Source organism: Notamacropus eugenii, chromosome 6 (assembly GCF_028372415.1).
Source record: "Notamacropus eugenii isolate mMacEug1 chromosome 6, mMacEug1.pri_v2, whole genome shotgun sequence".
In the NCBI taxonomy this organism is placed as follows: Eukaryota; Metazoa; Chordata; class Mammalia; order Diprotodontia; family Macropodidae; genus Notamacropus; species Notamacropus eugenii.
The window spans coordinates 211,751,758-211,773,725 of record NC_092877.1 but is presented as its reverse complement, the minus strand read 5'-3'; the positions used below and the strand labels follow the sequence as shown (position 1 = coordinate 211,773,725).

Below are 21,968 nucleotides of genomic sequence, written 5' to 3'. Positions count from 1 at the left end.
TGCACAGATAACTTCTGGGTTGGAGCTCTGCAGCATGCCCAGGACAACATTGATGGCCAGGAGTCTGCTTTCACACTTGCAAGATGTCTTTGCTTTTCAGGGATCAAATGAGAGCAGGTCTGAGAATGCCCTTGGCAAAGTGACAAGTCTGCTTATTAGTATAAAATAATGAAATAAAATAAAAAACTTCCCCCAACCTTTCAAACTCCCACTGAAGACTGTTTTGGCAGCTGCAGAACCAGGACTTAAGTATTCAAGGCAGAATGTCCCCTCAGAATGAATGAGTTAATGTACTTCACCCAGCACTTGACAATTTACAAGTTTTCCTTAATCAGATTCTGGAGCATGTTCCCCAGCCGGAGAAGCAGTGGGAGTATATTGTTGCCTCAAAGAAAAATCACTTCAAAGACCCCTTTTTTCAATTAGGAAAATAGCAGTTGATTAAAGAAGCAATTAAAGGAATGAACAGAGGAGGCAGGTAAACAATTTAATGTCAATACATCACCATCCTGTTTGCATTGTCTCACCTCTCAGTTCTGTTTGGAAATGAATAGTATTCCTCCAGCTAGTCTAGAGAGTGTACCTGAGTTCAAATCCAGCCTCAGATACTTACTAGCTGTATGACCCCGGGCAAGTCACTTAACCCTGTTTGCCTCAGTTTCCTCAGCTGGAGAAGGAAATGGCAAACCACTTCGTATTGTTGCCAAGAAAACACCAAAAGGGGTCACAGGAAGTCTGACACAACTCAAACAACTTGACACAACAACATTCTGGAAAGCAATTTAAAAGTAGCCCCTCAAGTTCCAAAACTGCCTATCTTTTGACCCAGCGATACCATATACCTCAAGGAGATAAAAATAAAAAGAGGAAAGGACTCGTACAAAAATATATAGAGATGCTTTTTGTGGTGGCAAAGAACTAGAGGGTGTGCCCATCAATTGGGGAATGGTTGAACAAATTGTGATATATGAATGTAATGGGATACTATTGTGTTTTAAGAAATAATGAAGGGAATGTTTCAGAGACCTGAGAAAACAGGTATGAACTGATACAGAGTGAAATGAGCAGAACCAGGATAACAGTATTGCAAAGACAGATAATTTGGAAATATTTCATGTTGGAGAATCCATGACAAACCATACTACTCATATTTTGACTGAGAGGTGATGGACTTATAATGTAACCTGAGACATACCTTTTGGACATGGCCAATATGGGAATTTGTTTTGCTTGATTCTTATTAAAAGGTTTTGGGTTTTTTTCCCAATTGAGGGAGATGGTGGGAGGGAAATAAAATAGATTTTTGGGAAATTGGAAAAAAAAAATTTCTCTAGTCATATGGTGAATTAATGTCAAAAGATATAGCCAGAGTAATACTTCAACTAGTCTCAAAGAATCCATGAAAGTTCCCACTGTAATTACTTATGAAATGTTTTAGTATATGCATGTTTAAGTGCACAGAAATATCGTGTCGATTGCCTATTTAGGAGAATGGAGGTTTACAGAAATGACCTTATAGGTTATCCACCCCTTGAGAACCTTGAAGCCTAGATAAGGTTATACAAAGCAGCTTTTCCAGGAGCACAACCCATGTTAACTAATTTTTCATCCAGTGGTTTTTCAGTCACACTAAGGCAGTTTCTTTTGGCCTGCTTTTTCTTCAGGGTTTCTTTGGACAAGTTAGAGACATAAGTCAAGTTTCATAGGGCAGGAATTTCTAGTTAGCATTAGGATTCTTAAATGTGCTTTTTACTGTGTTGTAGGACCTAATTTCTAAAAATATACTGGAGGCTTAGGAGAAGTTATGATTTTATGTATGTACATATATGTATACACACATATATGTTTACACACATACTGCATGCATGTTGTTTTCAAGTAAGAGGCAGCTATACTAAAGGGGTATTATTTCAGATTATGTTCCACGACAAAAAAAAAGGATGTGCCTAAGTATAAATAAGATAGTATAAAATATCTAAAGTTACTGAATCAAAGACTTCATTTTTTTCCAACTTTTTTTCTGACAGCTGATTTCTCTAAATGAGATGTGTAGGCCTATGAAATAAGTATACACAAAATAATTTTTTTTATTCTTTTATTTAGAAACATAAAAGAAATACTAGACTTAAAACGTTTTAGAAAGTGAAAGTAAAAAAGCGCTTCCCAAGACATGAGTCCTCTTAATAGACTAGCTGTCTTACCTGTTTATGTCAGTCTGCTGCTGTGGTTGGTCCTTTGTTCTTGAAGAAAACCATGACATCAGGGAGACGACATGACTTGCGGTTGAACTCGAGTTGAGTGAGGGAGGGCTGTGCAAAGTCACCAGCCTTACTTTTTCCTCCAGCCATCTGGGTCCAGTGGCCAGATATGGGTCAGGAGGACTAGCGATGGCCCAAACTGCAGTGGGAGACCTTGGCCTTATTAAGATACCGTCTTTTCAAGTTCTCCCTTTGAGTGAGGCGATGCCCATCCAACAAATAGGCCTCTTTAAGAAGTGAGTCAAGGGACAACATCTCCAAAGATTTCTAAAGTATTTCAAAGTGGATTCTTTTTGTCTTCAGAAGCGTCCCTTAAATTTAATACACAAAGCACATTTATTTTCCTAACACTTGTGAAGAGAAATGTTCTTTAGTATTTTATTGATTTCCCCCTTACCACCACCACCATTTTAAACCTGTTCTAGAACCTAGGTACTGCAACATAAAATGATGAGGATCTCATAGTAACTCAAATCCCTCAATTCCTCCCCCGCCCAAATGTTTAGTACCATGAAAAAGATTTATATAAAGTTTTATTGGTGTTTTTTTAAAAAACAATAAAATCACTTTTTGGAGGAATGAGGACTCTTTCCTTAGCATGTAGCTCACTTCCATTTGGTTTTTTTTTAAGTACAATTTATAATAACTCCATGTTTTCCATCTCTACCCCTCCTTTCTCCTTCCTCCAGCAATTCAGATTTGTAAAATGTAGAAGAAAACACAGTTCATGTCTATTTCATGTCTGCTTTTGTTTAGTGCTTGTGTGCAGTCATGAAGGAAGCAGTAGAAGGTGTGGTGGACAAGGAGACCTTCTGTCAGGCTCACTTGGAGTCTTAGTACACTGGGCGTTCCTTGCTGGACCTGATAAAACAAATGGGTATGATTATGTTTTTGCTTTATTTTACTATAGTGGGAAATATGATTTTCCCAAGCTAATTATTCTTTCCTTGATATTTTTTCTTCCTAACTATCCCCAGTATTCTTCCTCTCTCCCTTCCTAATCGCACAAGCAATTGGTATCCAGTGCATTTTTGTTTCTCTTTTTAAAATACCAGATTTAATTAAAGATAACTTAAGCATTCTAAATAGAAAATTAATGTCATTGGGCATGACTGGTTGCATTTTATATATGCTTAAAAAACATGACTACATAAATTATGGTTACCCTTAAAAAGCAAGTTATTTAAGAGAGAACACATGAAAACACTATTTTAAACTTTCTCAGAGGTATTCAAGAGTTATTGGGAAATGTTCTTGCCACAGAAGTTTAGACACAAAGCCAGATTTTCCCAGGGCCCAACACAGACCCTGCTTGTGGTCTAGATTTGTGTAGCAGTTAAGAGTTAGTGAAAGCTCTGCTTAATATACATATACATGCATATATAATTCTATCTGTTTATCTATCCATCTACCCATCTATTTACCTACCTATGTAAAACACTTTGCAAAGCCCTCTATAAATGACAGCTATTAGGATAATTTCCTTCCAAAACTCCTCACGGTAAGAAGAAACTACTCCATCAGCAAGAGAATTAATTTTATAGTAAGACTTTTATGTAGCACAATGTGCATGGTGGTATGGTTGGTTGTATTATCTAGGGCAGAGACATCAAGCTGGAGACCTGCTGCAGTGGCCAGGAACCAGATTAAAATGTAATTGGGGATTGTCCAACAAAATAACTAAAAATGCAGTACAACATAGATAACCTCTTCTCTCAAACTGATAGAACTCCATTCAGTTCAGTACGAATTGTTATTAACTTCTAGTGTGAGAGCCCCACCTGTATCCAGGCTCTACCCTAATGCCTCACTGGAGTACAAGCTCTGTCAGCTCCTACCCACCTCCCATGAAAGGTTTCCCATAGGAGCGTGGTGCTGAGGATCAGTCTAGATGAGTTAGGAAAGGCAAATCACCAGACTGGCTACAGAGTGATGACTTTTAGTCATAGCAATGCTCAAAGACCTATCCCAGAAGAAGTTCAGTATCTGCTAGCACAAGGAGTATTTAAATGTTTCAGGAGATCACAGGGTCATAGCTCTCGAGCTGGAAGGGACTCGAGGTCACCTGGTCAAACCCCTTCCTTTTAGAGATGAGGAAAAGGGGGCCCTGGGGAAGTTGTGGCTTGCCCAAAGTAATTATGTAGTATCGATCAGGCAGTCAATAAACGTTTATTAAGCCCTGATTACGTGCAGCAATGGGGATCCAAAAATATGCAGAAGATAGTTCCTGTCCTCAGGGAGCTCACAATGTGACGGAGACAATATGTAAATAAAGATATACATACAAGGTCTCTGCAGAATAAGTGGTAAGTAATTAACAAAGGAAGGGCACTAGAAATGAGAGAAGTTGCGAAAAGTATCCTGTAAAGGGTTGGATTTTAACCTAAAGGAAGCCAAGGAAATCAGTAGGGAGATGATTACAGGCTTGGAGGGCAGAAGCAAGAGATGGAGTGTCTTATTTGTGGAACAGAACTGGACTGAACAGTGTCAGGGGTAAGATAGAAGAAGACTGGAAAGACTGGGGGGGACTTTCATAACAGGTTGTGAAAGGGTTCTGAATGCCAAAGACTTTGTATTTGATCCGAAGAGGATTGTGTACTTGTTTGGGGGGGGGTGGCAATAGGGCGGTACCCACACTTTAGGAAAATCGCTTCAGTGGCTGAATAGAACATGGCTTGGAGTAGGGAGAGACCCAAGGCTGGCAGGCCACTGCAATAGTCCAGGCATGAGGCAATGAGGGTCTGGACCAGTGCAATGGCAAGTAACAGAAGAGAGGAGAGGGTTTACTCAAGAAAGATTGTGTAAGTGACAGGTCTTGGCAACAGCGCTGATGTGGGGAGTAGGGGGTGGATGGGTGGAGTAGAGATAATGAGGAGTCCAGAATGACTCCTAGGTTGTGAGCCTGAGGGGCCAGGAGGCTAGTGTTGCCCTCCATAATGATAGGGAAGGGTGTGGGAGGGGCTAAGGTTCAGGGGGAAGATAATGAGTTGTTTTGGACAGATGTCTACTGGACGTTCGGTTTGAGATGTCTGAAAGGTGGTTGGAGATGCAAGATCAGCAGAGGTATCAGAAATGATGATTAGATCATGTTGGAGAAGAACACCCAGGGCAGAACCCTGAGGGACACCTATGGTTAAAAGGGCTTGATCTGGAGGAGGATCAGCCAAGGACGCAGAGGAGTGGCCAGACAGGAAGGAGGAGCAACCTGAGAGTGTGAAAGCCTACAGAGATGAGAGTGTTAAAGAGAAAAGGGTGATCAGTAGAGAAAAAGCCCTTGGATTTGGCAACTAAGAGTCATTAGTGACTTTGGAAAGAGAAGTTTCAGTGAAATGGTAGAAGTCAGATTGTTAGGAGAATGAAAGAGAAAGTGGAGGCATCGATTGTAAACGGCCTTTCCAAGGAATTCAGTCACAAAGGACAGAAGAGATAGAGGATGATAATTAGTGGGGGTGGAAGGATCAAAGGTGTTTTCAGGATGGGGGAGACAAGTGGGCATGTTCTTAGGGCAGGGGGGAGAGAGAATGAAAATGAGTGATAAGAGTAGGGAGACAGGGGGAGGTGAGAGCTGGAAGGGGACTGCTCCAGCAAGTAGAGGGGTGAGGTGATCAGAAGCAGGGTTTGAATCCAGTTCCTCTGATTCCTGAGTTAGTGCTTTTTCTCCTGTATTATACTATTAACCATTAATTTCCCCCCCCCCCATCTTTTATTTTAGTCTTTCTTGGTAACTGATTTTTACTACAAATTCTTGAACATTAATGGTTTTTGTTAATGGCTTGGTTCCCACATTTATAAATACTAGAAGTCTTTATTTCTATAAAAAATTAGTTGTTTTCACCCTAAAGTGGGCAGATATTTTCATGGCATTTTCAGAGGGGGAGGAGAGCAAACTAAGGCTAGTAATACATTTTTAAACTGTAAAACATCAAGATCGTAGACCCCACGACACTAAATTTGAGACCCAAGAATACCTCCCCTAACTCCCTAAGGTGTCCCGAGAGATATTTCTAAACAAGCTCTAGATCTAAAATACTAAGATGTGGTCAATGATAGGACTGACACCCACCGACATCTTTACAAACCTGATGTTTAATGGTTCCTAATGACTCTTGCCTTGCAGCTTTCCATATAAGGAACATTTTACTAACGGATCTCTTCACTCTCTAGTCAGAACCCTTTCCTCGTGGCTGCCTTTGGGGCATGTTCTCTCACACGGCAGTGTAACTACCAGGCCTTTCAGAAATATAGGCGTGCGATGACCACCACTGACATGATTGGCGAAGTGGGCCTGGCATTCAGCAAGCTGTTTGAAACTTGAAGCAAGGGGAGCAAGGCACCCTGGGAAGCAAAGCATCTCTGGCTGTGGGAGTCCTTTGGGCTCTGGCAGCACCCGCTTCTTATTTGTAAGACTAGGGATTAAGGTGATTTCTTGAGAGTTTGGAATACGGGAAGCAATGGCTGAAATAAGATGTAGCTGTAAATGTTCTAATAAAACTAAACTGAAAGTATTCCTCTTTTTAGTTATTCAGCACTAACCTGCAGAAACACATCATTTGAAGATGAGAATAAAATTCTTCCACTAGCTGGACTGTTCTTGGTTATTAGCACCTGAACCAGGACAGTCTCTATTTTTAATTTCTTCACACTGGGCTTGGGAGGCTGGCCAATTGCTAACTTGTATAAAATCACACTTTTCCAATTCTTGGATAATCCTTGGGTTAAAAAAAATCAGATTTTGGGGGCCACGTTTCTCATCTCTAAAGACTATGTGAATTAGAATTTATCACTGAAATCTCAGAGCTTGAGCACCACTTGCAATCTGAAAGTTATTGTTCAAAAGACCATCATCACATGCTAAGTTGGATGGAGTAACTTTTGAAATGCTGAGCCTTGTTTGACCTGAGTGGTCAATGGAATATTTCAGGAAAGCCTGGAATGATGTGCTTGTTAGGAATGAATGATTTTAGAGGCATGATAAAAATAAGAAATAGAGGTCTCTTGGTGGGTGTGGTGCTAAAACATGAAGACAAAAACATTCGATAACTGTAGCTAAGTACATGGACAGGCAAGGCACTTTGTAGTTCTTTTGCCTCTGAGGTGGCCAGAAGCTAATATTATTTGAAGACTGAAGTTAAATTTTGCATTTGTTTGATCAAGTTGTTTTTGAAGGCTTGTTTGGTCAGTGTAGCCTTGGCAACAAATCATACCACTTAATGTCTACCAAGGATGGAATTATCAATCAAGGTTGTGTCCTCCTGGTGGCATATGAGACACATCTGCCTGGCTTACCATCCATCCCCCCACCCTGTACTTGCACCTTTAATCCTTAGGAAACACTTAAACTAGTGGTAATGGAGGTATTATTACAGTTAGTTTGAGTTTGTAGCTTATTGTACCTGAACATCCAGAGGATGGACACATTTCCTGAAAGTATTTTCTGTTCTCAAATGCTACCCGGTATTCACTACCATTACTTTTTCTAGTGGCCTGCATCTTAAAATGACATTTGGTACTTTATTTGGATTTTAATTGCACTTCTACACTTTCCTATTTAAAAGAAAAAAGGACAAAAGTCAACAATATTTTCTTTGATATTTTTCAGCGAAAACTGGTCTTTTGGACACACTGCAACTTCTACCTCACTCCCAAAACAATGAATTTTCTTTAAAATTGGTAAATTTTAAAATGCTTGATACAGTTTGCTCAGGGTTCTAACTATATACTTAACTATAATCGAAGTGTGTGTTTCCATGAACTCCTTTGGGGAAAACAACTTCTTCCCTGGGAAATTATTTCAGAGCCCTGATAAGCAGCCTTAAAAGTGAGCAACTGCTGCTTTTATTTTAGAAGTACAACTCTGTGCTTGTTTCTAAATTTCAGTTTTGTTGAGTAAAGCCAAGAGTCCAATCCACTCACACTTTAGGTTCTTTAAATTGCTGTAGCCACATTCTTAAAGTCAGTATAGATTTCACTGTGTCTTGGTTTTTAACTGTATTCAAAAACTGATCTCTCATTCAGCCATGCATACAGATGTTCTCACCCCTTGTAGCACTTTCTTTACAAAATAAATCATGCCCAATGGAATTGTATTTTTTGCTTATCTTGAAGAAAATTGAGGAAAGTTTTGTTTCTTTATGAAGATGGTATAAAAAAAGGTAATTGTTTCAATGTCCTCTCTCTTTCACAAACTAGCAGTCATAAAATAAACTGCCTCAGTCCTCCAGGAAGCCTAGAACCACTGAAGACAGATTAACTGGTACAGTCAATCATTGCTGGCTTACTGGGGTGGATGCTTCAAGGCTCCTTCTTTAAGGAGTATTCTGAGCTACACTGGGTTTTTCTTCTACCCATGGTACTATTCTTACAAAGGACCTCACAGACTTAAATGACTAGAGAAGGTCACTGAGAATAACAAACCTGGTCCAGATGGACATCTCTGAATCTTGGGGTTTCCTGGCTAGACTTCTTTCTCAGAAACTAAGCCTTAAACCCAATTCACTCTGGAGCTTGTGGATTGGACAAATAGGTTGGTCCCCATTTCCCACTCTGATTTTACAAATTTGGAAACGGGCTAAGAAAAGTTGCGAACTGTTCAAAGTCATAGGCAATAAACAGAATCTCAAAACAAGGAAGGATGGCAGCACATTTGGTTCATGCTTTACACGAACGCCAATTTGTCTACAACCTAATGAACAAGGTCATCCAGCCTTGCTTGAAGTTCTTCAGTGAAGGGGAATCCAGCAGCTTATTTCACTTGTTACTCCTTACATCACGCCTAATTCTGTCTTCAAGGACCATGCCATCTTTTCTCCGGGCCACCTACCTAATCAGCTATTCTGACAATTCTGGCCTTCCCAAAAAATGATGCTCCAAACTAAGCTCCACCCTTCACTTTTGGTCTAATCAGGGCAGACTATAATCGGATGTCCCACAGGAGAGGTGAATACTGTCTCTCTCTATGACCTAACACCATACTTCTTGGTTGCTCTCAGGTCATTCATATTGAGTATGTATTAAAAACACCAGATCAAAAAAAAATCCCACAAACTTCCTATTTCCAGCCTGTCAGAATCTTTTTAGATCCTACCTCCAGTAAGTTAGCTATCTCCAGATTTGTCTCACTTGCAAATCTGATGAACTGACCACTATCCCTTTATCCAAATCACTCTTAAGTGTTAAACAACAAAACCCAGAGGTACTCCATTATAAATCTCCCAAGTTGACATCAAGCCATTAATAGCAGAGCAAGGTTCCAAACTTGGGTCTTCAGGCTTAAGACAACTTTCCTTTTTGCTCGATCAGCAATATTATGTATCACACTCATGTGGCAGAAAAACCTCCAAAACCCCTTGGCTACTGAATGAAAGAAAAAGACTCCTTAGCCTAGTTTTAAAGCCCTTCCCAATCTTGCCTCAGATTTCTCTCTTTTAGCCCAACCTCCATCTAATACAGACTCACCTCCTCCAAAACCAAGGGGGATGACCCCATCCTAACTTCCCTAAAATTCCTCACCTTTACTCACCTTTCTCGGCACATGCCATTTTTTCTACCAATCGCAATCCTATCCATCCTTCAAGATCTAGCAATTATCATGACTCTTGGAAACCTTTATTGATCCCTTCTGATATAGACAGTACCACTTCTCCAAACTCAGTCAAAACTGATCATTTTTACTGGGCAAGATGGTATGAGTGGACATAACTAAGCCTGCTTTGCCTCCATACCTCAATATAGTAACAAGTGCACCAAATAAAAGAATGATGCCCTGTACATCCCCTTCCTTAAAAGAGGAGAAAGAAATCTCGCCAGGAAAACCTCACAGGCACAGCCTCTTTCTCCTTGGGCCTCCGTTTCCTTATCTGTAAAAGGAGATGAGACTAGCGGGCCTGAAGTGTCTTTCAGCTTTCTATCTATAAACCTATGAAGAAAGGTCAAAGAAATGAATAAGCCAAAAAAGACAATATAAATTAAAAAAACTACCCCAGGGGAAAACATCTCCAGAAAGAGAATAAGACTGCAACAACTATACCAATAACATGGCCCAGCAACCTCCCAAGTAGTTTTAAATCATAAGGAGATATTAAGGTGGATATCTCAGCGTCTACAACACTGGAAATCAGGTGGCTCCAGAATTCGAGAAGACTATCACAGCAACGGACAATCAAAAAAAGACAGGGACACATGACAAAGCAGGGGACTCAAGCACAGCAGCTCAACTAAGAGCGACAGGATGGCAAAAAAGGACAAAATTTGAAAATATTCTACAATAGGAAAAAAATATAAACTATCAGAGCTAATCTAATCAAAGTTATTGATCCCCTCTAAAGCACAGAAAAACAAAGTATGAATAGCCACTCCCCCATGTACCTAAGAGTATTATAAATAGGATAAAATATAAGTTGATAGAATCCATAACATACTGAGAACCTTAAGAATGATAATAAAAGCAAAACAGAGAAGTTGAAAGAGAAATAATTCTAAGGGGAACACAATGGGGGGAAATGGGCACAAAGGGGCTTTAGTTTTACCAGATCCCAAATTATAATATAAAGCAAGACTTACCAGAACTATCTGGTACCTGGATGAAAAAAAGGGCAAAGATGTAATTAGGAGACTTCCATAAATCAGAAAACACTGACAAGAAGGAAAGGACTCTGTTCAACAAGAACTATTGGAAAAACTTAGAAAAGCATTCTACAATATATACCATATTAAACTGAAGTGGATAAATGAGCTAAGAAATTAAGAACAGAATGGGAGTTTATATCTCTCAGCTCTTTATACGAGATGCCTGCCAAAGCAAAGAGACATAAAAAATTAAGTAAAATAAGAAGATACAAACTGGGGGAAAATCTGCACAAAATTTCTCTGAAAAAGTCATATAGTACGCTGACAAAAATACAGATTAAGAGCCATTCCCCAACAGGTAAACTGTTTTAAAAAAATTAACAAAGAGGTCTTAAAAGAAGAAATCCAACTATCAAATACTTAAAGGGCAAAAATCATTACAAGAAAGGCACGCTGAAACTTACATCAGATTGACTGGGAAAACAGAATTAGGAACATTTATGCACTTCATGTAGGCTATGAATAGGTCCAACCTTTTTGGGAAACAATTGGGAATTATTGAAGAGATACAAAATTGTTCCTATTTTTGGTCCAGTGCACCATTAGGTTCATATTCCAAGGATGCTGACGAGAAGACACCTATCCAAATGGAAATATTTGAAGCAGCATTACTTACAAACTTGTAAGAACAAAATGTTTTAACAAAACCATATGAGTGGGAGAACAAATTATGTTATAGGATGCAATAGAGTATTACTGTGCCACAAGTAAGGATGAATTTGAAAAATTCAGAGAAATATGTGAAGACATGAAGTGATTCAGATTGGAAAAAAAACTGAACCAAAGTGTGTGTGTGTGTGTGTGTGTGTGTGTGTGTGTGTGTGTGTGTGTGTGTGTGTGTGTGTGTGTGTGTGTGTGTGTGTGTGTGTGTGTGTGTGTGTCTGTGTGTCTGTGTGTCTGTGTGTGTGTGTGTCTGTGTGTGTCTGTATCTCTGTGTCTGTGTCTGTGTCTCTGTGTGTCTGTCTGATTGCAAGAACTATATAAAAGATCAAAACGTTAACAAATTGTAGATTTAAAAAATCACTAGCCCATAGACACCCCCAACTTTACTCCATAGCTTCTCCTGGGTTGAACACCAACCCCCACTGCCATTTTCATCACCATCACCAACCTACAAATTCACGGCCACAACCAACCTGTAGAGTTCTTTGACAATACAGTTAATAACGAGTCCCTGGGAAGTAGAGTCAAGGTGGCAGAGTGGCAGGAGGAAGTACACTGAGCTCTGCCCCCATAACTCCTCTAAAAAGATCTAGAAAATGCAGCAGACTGAATGCTGACCAAAAAATTCAAGAAAAAATTAGTGAATCATTTTTCAAGCCCAGATTAATATAGGAAGGCAAGAGGTCTGCAGACACCAAGGACAGAGTCTGGTCAGGAATGCGCCATGTAGAGCACTTCTGTGTAAGGAGAAGCTATGCACCAGGGAAAAGAGATGTTAGATCCCGTAACAGAGAGGCCTAAACTTGTGTAAGCTGCTGGGACAGGTACCAACTGGCAGCTCCACCACTCACAACCCAGTCCTAGGCAGATTCAGGGTGAAATGAAGAAGGGACCTGTGCTTAGAGGTGACATTCTGAGGTGAGAAGCAGTAGAAAATCCTAGATTTTGTACCAAAGCAAGGAGCAAGTTTTAGAAGCAAGCAGTAACTGCGTGGCTTGAACTACAGCAGTGGCATGATGTCTCAGTTCCAGATTCTAGCCTAGTCTGAAGTCTATAGAGAAATAGAACCTGACGTGCAAATGTAGAAGTCAAGATAAACACAAAACGGTTAACGTGAATGATCATAAGGGACTACACAAGGATAAATTGCTTATATTTTAACGCAGGTGGGATGAAATGTGTTCTCAGGGAATCTTGTCACTTTAGGGATTATAAAGAGTCTAATTAGACAGAAGGCTTAACAGTGGTTCTACCTTAATCTTAAAGACAAGGGAAGGGGAATACATGGTAGGGAGAGGGGAGGAGATAAGAGAGAGGAAAGTCAGAGAAAATTACCTAACAATTAGAACGTGCAAGTAGAACTCTATACAAATACAGAGGAATAAGTAAGTGGGCCAGCTAACACTTAGACTTCACTCTCATCTGAACTGGTTAAAGGAAGAATATAAACAGCTGGATATAGAAATACATTTCGCAAAATAGGGAAATGGGATGGAAAGGAGAGAAGGGACAAGGGAGTAAGAAAGAGGGAGAGAAGATTAAAGGATGAATTACTCCCAAGTAAAATAAACTCCAAGGATGTAGGAGAATGCTTATAGTGGCAGAGAACTCGAAACAGAGAGTGGACATCTATTGGGACATAGCTGAACAAGGTATGGTATACAAATGGGATGGACACTTTTGCTCTATGAAGCAGAATGAACAAACAAAGAGACGTTCGAAAGAATGAAGAGAATGGTTGCAGGAAACATTGGAAAGACTTGCATGAACAGAGAGAGTGAAGTAAGCAGATCCAGAACAAGTTATACAAGACTTAGGAAACCTGATCAGTATAGTCCATGATTCCAGAGACCTCATGATAAAACATGCTGCCCACCTGCAGAATTAGACATTTTTTTTTTGACGTGACCAATGCAGAGATTTGTTTTGCCTGACTACACTTTAACAGAGGCTTTGTATTTTCCTTCTTTTTCAATTTGGGGATGGGAGAAGGAAGAAGATGGACTTCTGCTGATTGAAAAAAAAAACTGGGGGTAGCTAGGGGGGCACAATGACTAGAGCACTGGCCCTGGAGTCAGGAGGACCTGACTTCAAATCCAGCCTGACGCTTGACACTTACTAGCTGTGTGACCTTGAGCAAGTCACTTAACCTTCCCCCCCTCCAAAAAAACCCAAAAAATTGGTCCAAGGGGCCCTATCAACTTTCAACTATTTGCAGACAAGGTCCAAAGAACAAAAATGACCGTGCTTTGGACAATGGAGAAAGAAGGATTTGGTTACATAGGCTTTTGCTTTCACCACATCACTCCTGAGTTCACACATCAGATGGTGACCTCATCCCATAGTAGCACTGATGTGTCAAGCCAGTCTATGGGGAGAAAGTCACCAATGAGAACTTCATTCTGAAGCGCAATGGGCCTGGAATCTTGTCCACTTCACAAGCTGGGCCCAACACAAAGAGCTCTCACTTTTTTATCTGTCCTTCTAAACCTGACTGACTGGATGGCAAATATAGTGTATGGTCTCTGGCCAGGTGGCAGAAGGCATGCACACTGCGGAAGTCATCGAGGGCTGTGCTCATGCAGTGCCAAGACCAACACTGCTGAACATGGACAACTCTCATGATATGTTCTGTCTTAATCACCCTTAAAGCACTCCCTAACTGAAAACACTGGCCCGCCTCCCCAGCCTATCCTCATGTCCTATAATCTTTGGGCTCTCAGGTGCTTGTGTTTAATACTGCTTTATGATTTGGTTTTTTTTAAACCAACTTGAAGGGGAGTGTGGCATAGCAGACAGAAAACTGGCCTCGACTAGAAGACTCGAGTTCAGATCTTGCCAGTGATACTTGACTAGAAGACTCGACTTCAAATCTTGCCAGTGATACGTACTGGCTATGTCCTCTGGGTGAGTCATGAAACCTCTTGGTATTCTAAGCAATTCTCAAACAGAGAATATGCTGTCTGACCTACATTGTTACAGGAAGTTCTATCACTCAAGAGTTCTTTTTAACCAACAAAATCACAGGCATAGTCCTCCTTCTTTAACTAAGCTCAACATTCTACCTACAATGCAACTAAGTCAGTCATTATAAACGGTATTATACAGCTAACAAAAGTGAAAATCTCTTAAGCATATTAATTAATAGAAACAAACATTAACAGAAACAAAACAACTTCTACCAGTTTAAAATTTAGTTTTAATGTTGATTTAACAGCAGAAAGGAAAACTTTAATGTAAAGTTTTACTCTTCCAATAGTAAACCTTGAATTATATGTCCATGAAAGAACACATTCATTAAATCCATTTCAATTCCCAGTTTTTTGCTCCTCTGTTCCTGGTTCCAGCAATTCCCATGTAGAAATATTGCTTCTATCCTATAAATCAAAATTTTAAAAGAAAATTGCCTTTAAAAAGCTATCTTTTTCACATAAGCACTCTTTTCTTAAAATAATATTTTATTTTTAATATTAACATTCATTTTTGCAAAATTTTGAGTTCCAAATTTTTCTTCTTCCTCTCGCCCTTCTTAAAATGATAAGCAATTTGATATAGGTTATATATACACAATCCTGTAAGACATATTGTCATATTAGTCACAGTTGTAAAAAAAGAAACAGACCAAAAGGAAAAAAAACATAAGCATTCTTAATGGCAAGATTTTCAATAAAATTTTAAAAAAAAAATCCAGAAGGACCTTATGAGCCTTTATCATTTTTCCTGGTGAGAACTTTGGTGCCTTTCAGCCTCAGGGACTCCTTAAAGAAAAGTAGCTTGTAAGCTACATAGAGACAACCACTCAAATATTCCTTTTAAGGAACTGTCAAATAAAATGCACCTATTTCTTCTCTCCAGCTAACCCACAGAATTTAACATACATGATAGCAACACCTCCAATCTCAATATAAGGAACTTAAAAATCTATTCCTTCTGGCATATCTCCAAAAAAACAGGCATTTTCCCACCTCCCCTTTCAGAAAATTCTGAAGCATATTTTACACAAAGCATAAGATGTTTGACTAACCTTAATATTGATGCCATAAGCAGCAAGGTTCTGCCGGAGGTTATCACAAGCGTGGAGCAGCGGTTCCCTTTCTAATAGCAGCTGTTGCCTTTTCTCCCTCTGTAGCTTCTTGGCTTCTTTGGACAGGTCAGATGTGGCAGCGTCTGTGCCTTTTGGTACAGCCAGGGAGTACTGACGGACCTTGGAACGAAACTGCACTAGCTCATCAACCACACTATGCAGAGTAGCCGAGCTCCTATTTTCTGAAATAAACTAAACACAGACAAAATTTCATTACAAAAAAAACACAGCTACGTCTGGGTTTTGATAAACAGCTCACAGAAACAGTAATTTTCTTGATTTGGTTCAATAAAGTTGATGCAATGACTAGTTCAACAGTAAGCATTTTTTTTTTTGGTCTGGATTTATATAAAGAACGTGCTTGATTATAGAGCACTGGTATTTCAGACAGCAAGAACAACAAAACTGCAGCAAAAGCTATTTATAAATATTTTGTCCAGCCATCAAGCATCTACTAGCTTTCAACTCCCCGTAAATTTTTTTTGTCCTCGTTCCACACTTGACAAAACTAAACTCTCAAACTAGCAACCAAAATAAAAATATCAAGACGAGCAAAGGTTATAAATTAAAGTTTTTAGTTTTCAGAGTCATAGATAAGGGAAAAATTCACAATGACCAGTAGAGGACAGAAAAGATATAAAAGACAAAACAGACCATCTCAATCACATAAAATTTCCATAACAGAAAAAATTAGAAATCGATGAAGCTAAAACCTGGACAAAAATTGTGATCAAAACCATACTAAATAACTGACAAAAAGTCTGCAGATAAACTCTAAATGGAATTGACAAATACAGATTTGAATACTGAATCTAATTAAGCGCTCAAAATTATGAACAAAAGAACTTTCAAAAGAAATTTAAAGTCGTCAATACCCAACTGAAAAAAATGTTCAAAATCACAAAAAAATCAGAGAAATACAATTTGGAACAACACTGAGGTAAGTACTTCTCACTGATCATTAACAAAGATGGCAAAAAAATGGGAAAATTCATTGTTGAGATACAGAAATAATTCTGCCTCCTTTTGGCCAATGAACACCTCTTTAATTTCTTTGTCTTTATGGATATGATTAGTATTGCTAATATTACATCAACTAATAACCATGACAGTAGACATCCTTGCTTCATGCCCATTTTGACGAGAAAGCTTGCAATACCTCTCCTTTAGAAATGATTAGAGTGCAAAGAACTAGACACAAAGTAGATGTCCATCAATCAGCAAATGGCTAACCTAACTGTGGTCCATGACTGTAATGGAACATTAACTGTGCTGTGACAAACGACAAAGGGTAAACCAGTGCTTCCCAAGCCTGGTAACTCCTCCAGCTAACCATCTCGATGCTCACAAGGTACAGTACCCAGTCCTAACACCAGCCTGGTGATCTCCGCAGAGCACTCTAGCTTATCAATGTGCCTCCTGCAGCGACGCTCAGATGTGAACACAAGCATGGTCTAACGGAGCCCGGGAGGACTATCCCCTCCTAGCTCACGCTGGATGCTGCTTTTCTTCTCCTGCAGCCTAAGATCACACTAAATTTTTGTCAGTCATGCTACATTAAGGACTCACAAAAGGCAAGTATTCCAGTGATGTCATGGAAGTCATCAGGCCTTCTGGAATCTCAGCATCCTGACACATAAGATGAGAAGCAAAAGAATGTCAGCATTTCCTACCTCACATGACTGATGCAAGGGGAAAGTGCGCCAGAGCCTAAAGCGCTATAATTAATCTATTAAACAATTAATCATTCCTTGATTTGAAAACGGTTTTGTTACAGAGACAAAAGTGAAAGAGCCAGATCAGTCCTGAGCAGTGGGGAAAAGGCTAATTAGCTACTTCTGAAAAGGAGAGGAAACAGCATGGGAGTGCCCCTGCCCTTCCACGATTTCATCCTGAGATGGAAATGCCCCAAAAAACCCAACAGGGATCTTCTGGACACTCAAATGCAGGCTTCAAAATCTGCAGAACGTAAGCAGTGTTTAAAGAACTGAGGGAGTGGAAGGGGTGGGGGTAGGGTGGGAGAGTTGGAAGAGCACTAGTTAGACGAGAGTAAAGGCAACTTGGGTCACCACTCTGGCAGAATCAGTCTTTGTGTTCAGAGTAAAAGACAGACTCATTCTGAGAAAAAAGAAACAAAACTTTTTTGTATAATGTCCTACAACAAGTCAAACACTCCCTGAAAAAAGGAATGATTCCTTCCTGATTTCTGTATCCCCCACAACACCTGCCAGAAAGGTTTATATTTTATCAGTTTAGTTTCTCTATTGAATGAATGAGTATAAATTCTGGTATGCTTTTAAAAAATATATTAATGGAAGCAGAGCAAAGATGATGGAGAAAAGGCAGGAAGGTGAATGAGCTCTCCTCAGTTTCCCTCCAAACAACTTTAAATCAGGCCTCAAAACAAATTCTGGAGTGACAAAACTCACAAAAGGTCAGGGTCAAACAATTTTCCAGCCTCAGGTAACTTAGAGGACTTCAGGAACGGTTTGTCTCACTTGGGTAAAGAGGGAGTGCAGCTCAGTGCAGGCAGTGTCCAGCTCAGCAGGTTGGAGGCATACAGGAGGCCAGCTGTGAGGCCTTTAGTCCCAGTGCAACAGATGAACTGCCAGCCCCCAACCCCTATGCAACAGGTACAAGTAGGCTGGGCAACCCCAGCACAATGGGCAAACCACCAGCTCTGGAGGTCCTGGAACAGCAAGCCAGTGACCAAATCCCTGACCTCCAGCACAAGAAGCTTGGGACAATGTTCCCTGTGACCCAGGAGCAGAGCTCAACTTTTAAGTCATGAAATAAATTGGAAAATGAGAAAAAAACATCCAAACAAAAAAAGCCCTGATAATAGAAAGCTACTATGGTCACAGGGAAGATCAAAACACAAACTCAGAAGAGGACAGCAATGTTGAAACACCTACATGCGAAGCCTCAAAGAGAAATATGAATTGATCTCACGCCCAAAAAGTCCTCCTGGAAGAGCTCAAAAAGGATTTTAAAACTCAAATAAGAGAGGTAGAAGAAAAACTGGGAGAAGAAATGAGAGTTGCAAAAGAATTATGAAAAACCGTCAACAGCTTGGTAAAAGAAGCCAAAAATTCACTGAAGAAAACAATTCCTAAAAAAAGTAGAATTGGCCAAATGGGAAAGGAGATACAACACTAACTGAAGAAAGTAATTCCTTAAAAATCAGAATTGGACAAATGGAAGCTTATGACTCTATGAGGTATCAAGAATCAATCAAACAGAATCAAAAGAATGAAAAAATAGAAGAGAATGTAAAAAGCTTCACTGGAAAAACAAATGACCTGGAAAACAGATCCAGGAGAGAGAATTTATTACTGGACTGCCTGAAAGCCATAATTTAAAAAAAAGGGCTGGACAACATCTTTCAAGAAATTATCCTAAAATATATAGAGAACTGAGACAAATGTAGAAAAATACAAGTCATTCCCCAATTGATAAATGGTCAAAGGATATGAACACGCAGTTTTCAGAGGAAGAAATTAAAGATATCTATAGTCATATGGAAAAATGCTCTAAACCACTATTGATTAGAGAGATGCAAATCAAAACAACTCTAAAGTACCACATCACACCTATCAGATTGGCTAACATGACAGAACAGGAAGATGATAAATGTTGGAGAAGATGTGGGAGAGGCGGAGCACTAATTCATTGTTGGTGGAGCTGTGAGCTGATCCAGCCATTCTGGAGAGTGGTTTGGAACTATGCCCAAAGGGCTACAAAAATGTGCATACCCTTCGACCCAGCAATATCGCTTCTAGGGCTGTATCCCAAAGAAATCATAGAAATGGGAAAGGGTCCCACATGTACAAAAATATTTATAGTAGCACTCCTTGTGGTGGCCAAGAATTGGAAATTGAGGGGACGCCCAACAACCGGGGAATGGGTGAACAAGTGTACATGACTGTAATGGACACTACTATGCCTACAAGTGACTAGCAGAATGCTCTCATAAAAACCTGTAAAGACTTCCATGACCTGATGCAAAGTGAAATGAGCACCATCAGGAGGATGCCCTCCACAACAGCAGCAACACTTTATGATGACCAACCATCGGTGATACAACAATCCAAGACAATTCCCAAAGACTTCTGATGAAAAATGCCACCCGCCTCCAGAGAAAGACCTGATGGAGTCTGAATGCAAACTGAAGCACACTTTTTTTGGGTCTGTTTTTTCTTTCACAAAATGACTGATATAGAAATGTTTTGCATAATCGCGCTTGGGTAACCTATATCAAATCGCCTGCCATCTCAGGAGGAGGGGAGAGAGAGAATTTGGAACTCAAAATTTTAAAAAGAAAATGTTAAAAATTGTTTTTACATGCAATTGGGGGGAAAATCATAATAAATTTTTTCTGAATGTTCTGAGGATAAGAAACTCATCTTTGCACCTAAGTCTCTGAGCAGCTCCAAATAACACTGCTAAATAATGGACCACACTGGTCAGGTTCACTACTGCTCTAGACCTCTGAGTCCGGTTTCTTTGTGTGTTTGTCCTTAAAAAGAGCACACACATGAAAAGGCTTCATGGCTGTGAAGGTCCAAGTGACAGGCAAATGACAATAGAGAATGAGACTAGAAAATTCAAGATGAGAGAAATATTCAGGTCACATGTCTCAAGATGAAGAAGAGACACAAACATGAATGTGGATAACAGTTCTTCAAGTGGGCATCAGTGCCAAATATTCATCTTTAATCTAATTCATTCATTACTGTTTTTCTTCCTTCATAATCTATCCTTTCTATATACTTTTTTTTAAAAAATCAGATTTTTCTTGATATCCTTTGTTCTAACATCAACTACATTTCCCTCCATTCTTCCCCTTCCCCCTTCCTTTTTTTATAAAAGGGAGGGACCCCAGAAGACTGGCAAAACCAATCAACATCACATAAAAATCTGATGTTCTATGCAATATTCCACAGCCATGAACCTCCCCACCTCTGTAGGCAGGGGCTAGGGGGAGAGGGGGAGAGAACAGGGAGCAGGGGAGAAGCACTAAAGGGAAAGGGAAAGCTAAAGGGAGGAGGGGGAAGGTGGCTTTTCATATCTCTTCTTTGGTTCTTGATACATTTGTAAGAGGGAGCTAGGTGGTACAGTGTATGGAGTACTAGACCTGGAGTCAGGAAGACTGGAATTCAAATTTGGCCCCGGACACTTACAGGCTGTGTGACCCTTGGCAAGCACTTATTTCCTTAAACGTAAAGTAGGGCTCATAACAGTACCTGCCTCCCAGGCCTGTTGCTTCAAGTGAGTATTTAGCACAGCACCAGAAGGGCACATAATAGGAACTTAATAACTGCCTATTTCCTCAGCCCCTCTCCAACTTCCCAGCATACCTTCCTAGCATACCAACTGTTAGCCGTGAATTTATTCCTGTTCTGTAATATGCTATCCTACTCCACCCCCCTCACCCCCAGTTCTTATTAGCTCTTTTCCTGCCTATTACACTATTACATAGATTTACTTCTCTCAGTGGGCAAGAGGCAGTTACCACATTTCAAACTACTGCTTTCTCTTGCTGACTCAGGACGCATTTCTGTCACATGAGAAATGTTCAGTAAGTGAAAGTTTTAGCAAGGCAGGTTATTGGACTTGCAGTTAGAGAATACTGCTATGGTTAAGATTTTTTGGAGAGTATGACTTACCTGTCTACTTGATAGAGAAATTCCAACTGTGTCCAAAAAGCTTCCAATAAAGGAGACTATGGCACCATATACAGCAGGACATCTAGGGCAGTTAGCTTCCTGTTATAAATTACAAATTATGTTTATAACTCAGTCTTTATCTCAGTGTGAAAAGAGAAAATCTGGGCTCTATGCCAAACGTAAACAGTTCAGGAACGCTGAAAAGTTGAAAACCCACCCTGCACTTCATGATTTAAAGACAATCACTCCTTTACTGGTAATTAAAGATAATGGGTTTCTACCTCTAGCTTGCCTGAGCTGGGAAGATTTGGATTCATTCCTAACTTATGTTACTCTGTGACCCTAGGCCAGTTACTTAAGCTCTCAATGCCAGGCAATTCTTTTTTTTTTTTTTTATTTTGTAATGTTTAACAATCACTGCCATACAATTGTGATTTTATCCCTCCCCACCTACTCCCCACTACCCCCCTCCCTCCCCACGATTGCATACAATTCTGTATAGATTCTACATATACTTTCCTATTGAGTATATTTTCACTATAGTCATGCTATGTAGTCAGACTAAGATAAATGAAAGAAATCGTATAACAAATCAGAACATGATACACAAACACATACACATACACAAACATGATCTGCTACAATATGTGAGTGACTTCCATATTTCTC

General features: G+C 39.7%; 2 protein-coding genes across 7 annotated transcripts in view; one reads left to right on the top strand and one right to left on the bottom strand.

Annotated features, from left to right (window-relative positions):
- NAXD (NAD(P)HX dehydratase) overlaps window positions 1–6,763 on the top strand; it is a 66,627-nt gene extending 59,864 nt beyond the window's left edge. For all 3 annotated transcript variants that reach the window (XM_072621974.1, XM_072621975.1, XM_072621973.1), the window contains 2 exons: window positions 3,015–3,135; window positions 6,423–6,763. In XM_072621974.1, coding sequence (XP_072478075.1) covers window positions 3,015–3,135; window positions 6,423–6,573 — 272 coding nt within the window. In that variant the 3' untranslated portion in view covers window positions 6,574–6,763. The remainder of the gene's footprint in view (window positions 1–3,014; window positions 3,136–6,422) is intronic.
- A 7,962-nt stretch (window positions 6,764–14,725) lies between these two features.
- Window positions 14,726–21,968, bottom strand: part of CARS2 (cysteinyl-tRNA synthetase 2, mitochondrial) — a 73,278-nt gene continuing 66,035 nt past the window's right edge. For all 4 annotated transcript variants that reach the window (XM_072621972.1, XM_072621970.1, XM_072621968.1 and 1 more), the window contains 3 exons: window positions 21,300–21,398; window positions 15,571–15,822; window positions 14,726–14,923 (listed from right to left, as the gene is read on the bottom strand). In XM_072621972.1, the coding sequence (XP_072478073.1) occupies window positions 14,855–14,923; window positions 15,571–15,822; window positions 21,300–21,398 (420 nt within the window). In that variant the 3' untranslated portion in view covers window positions 14,726–14,854. The remainder of the gene's footprint in view (window positions 14,924–15,570; window positions 15,823–21,299; window positions 21,399–21,968) is intronic.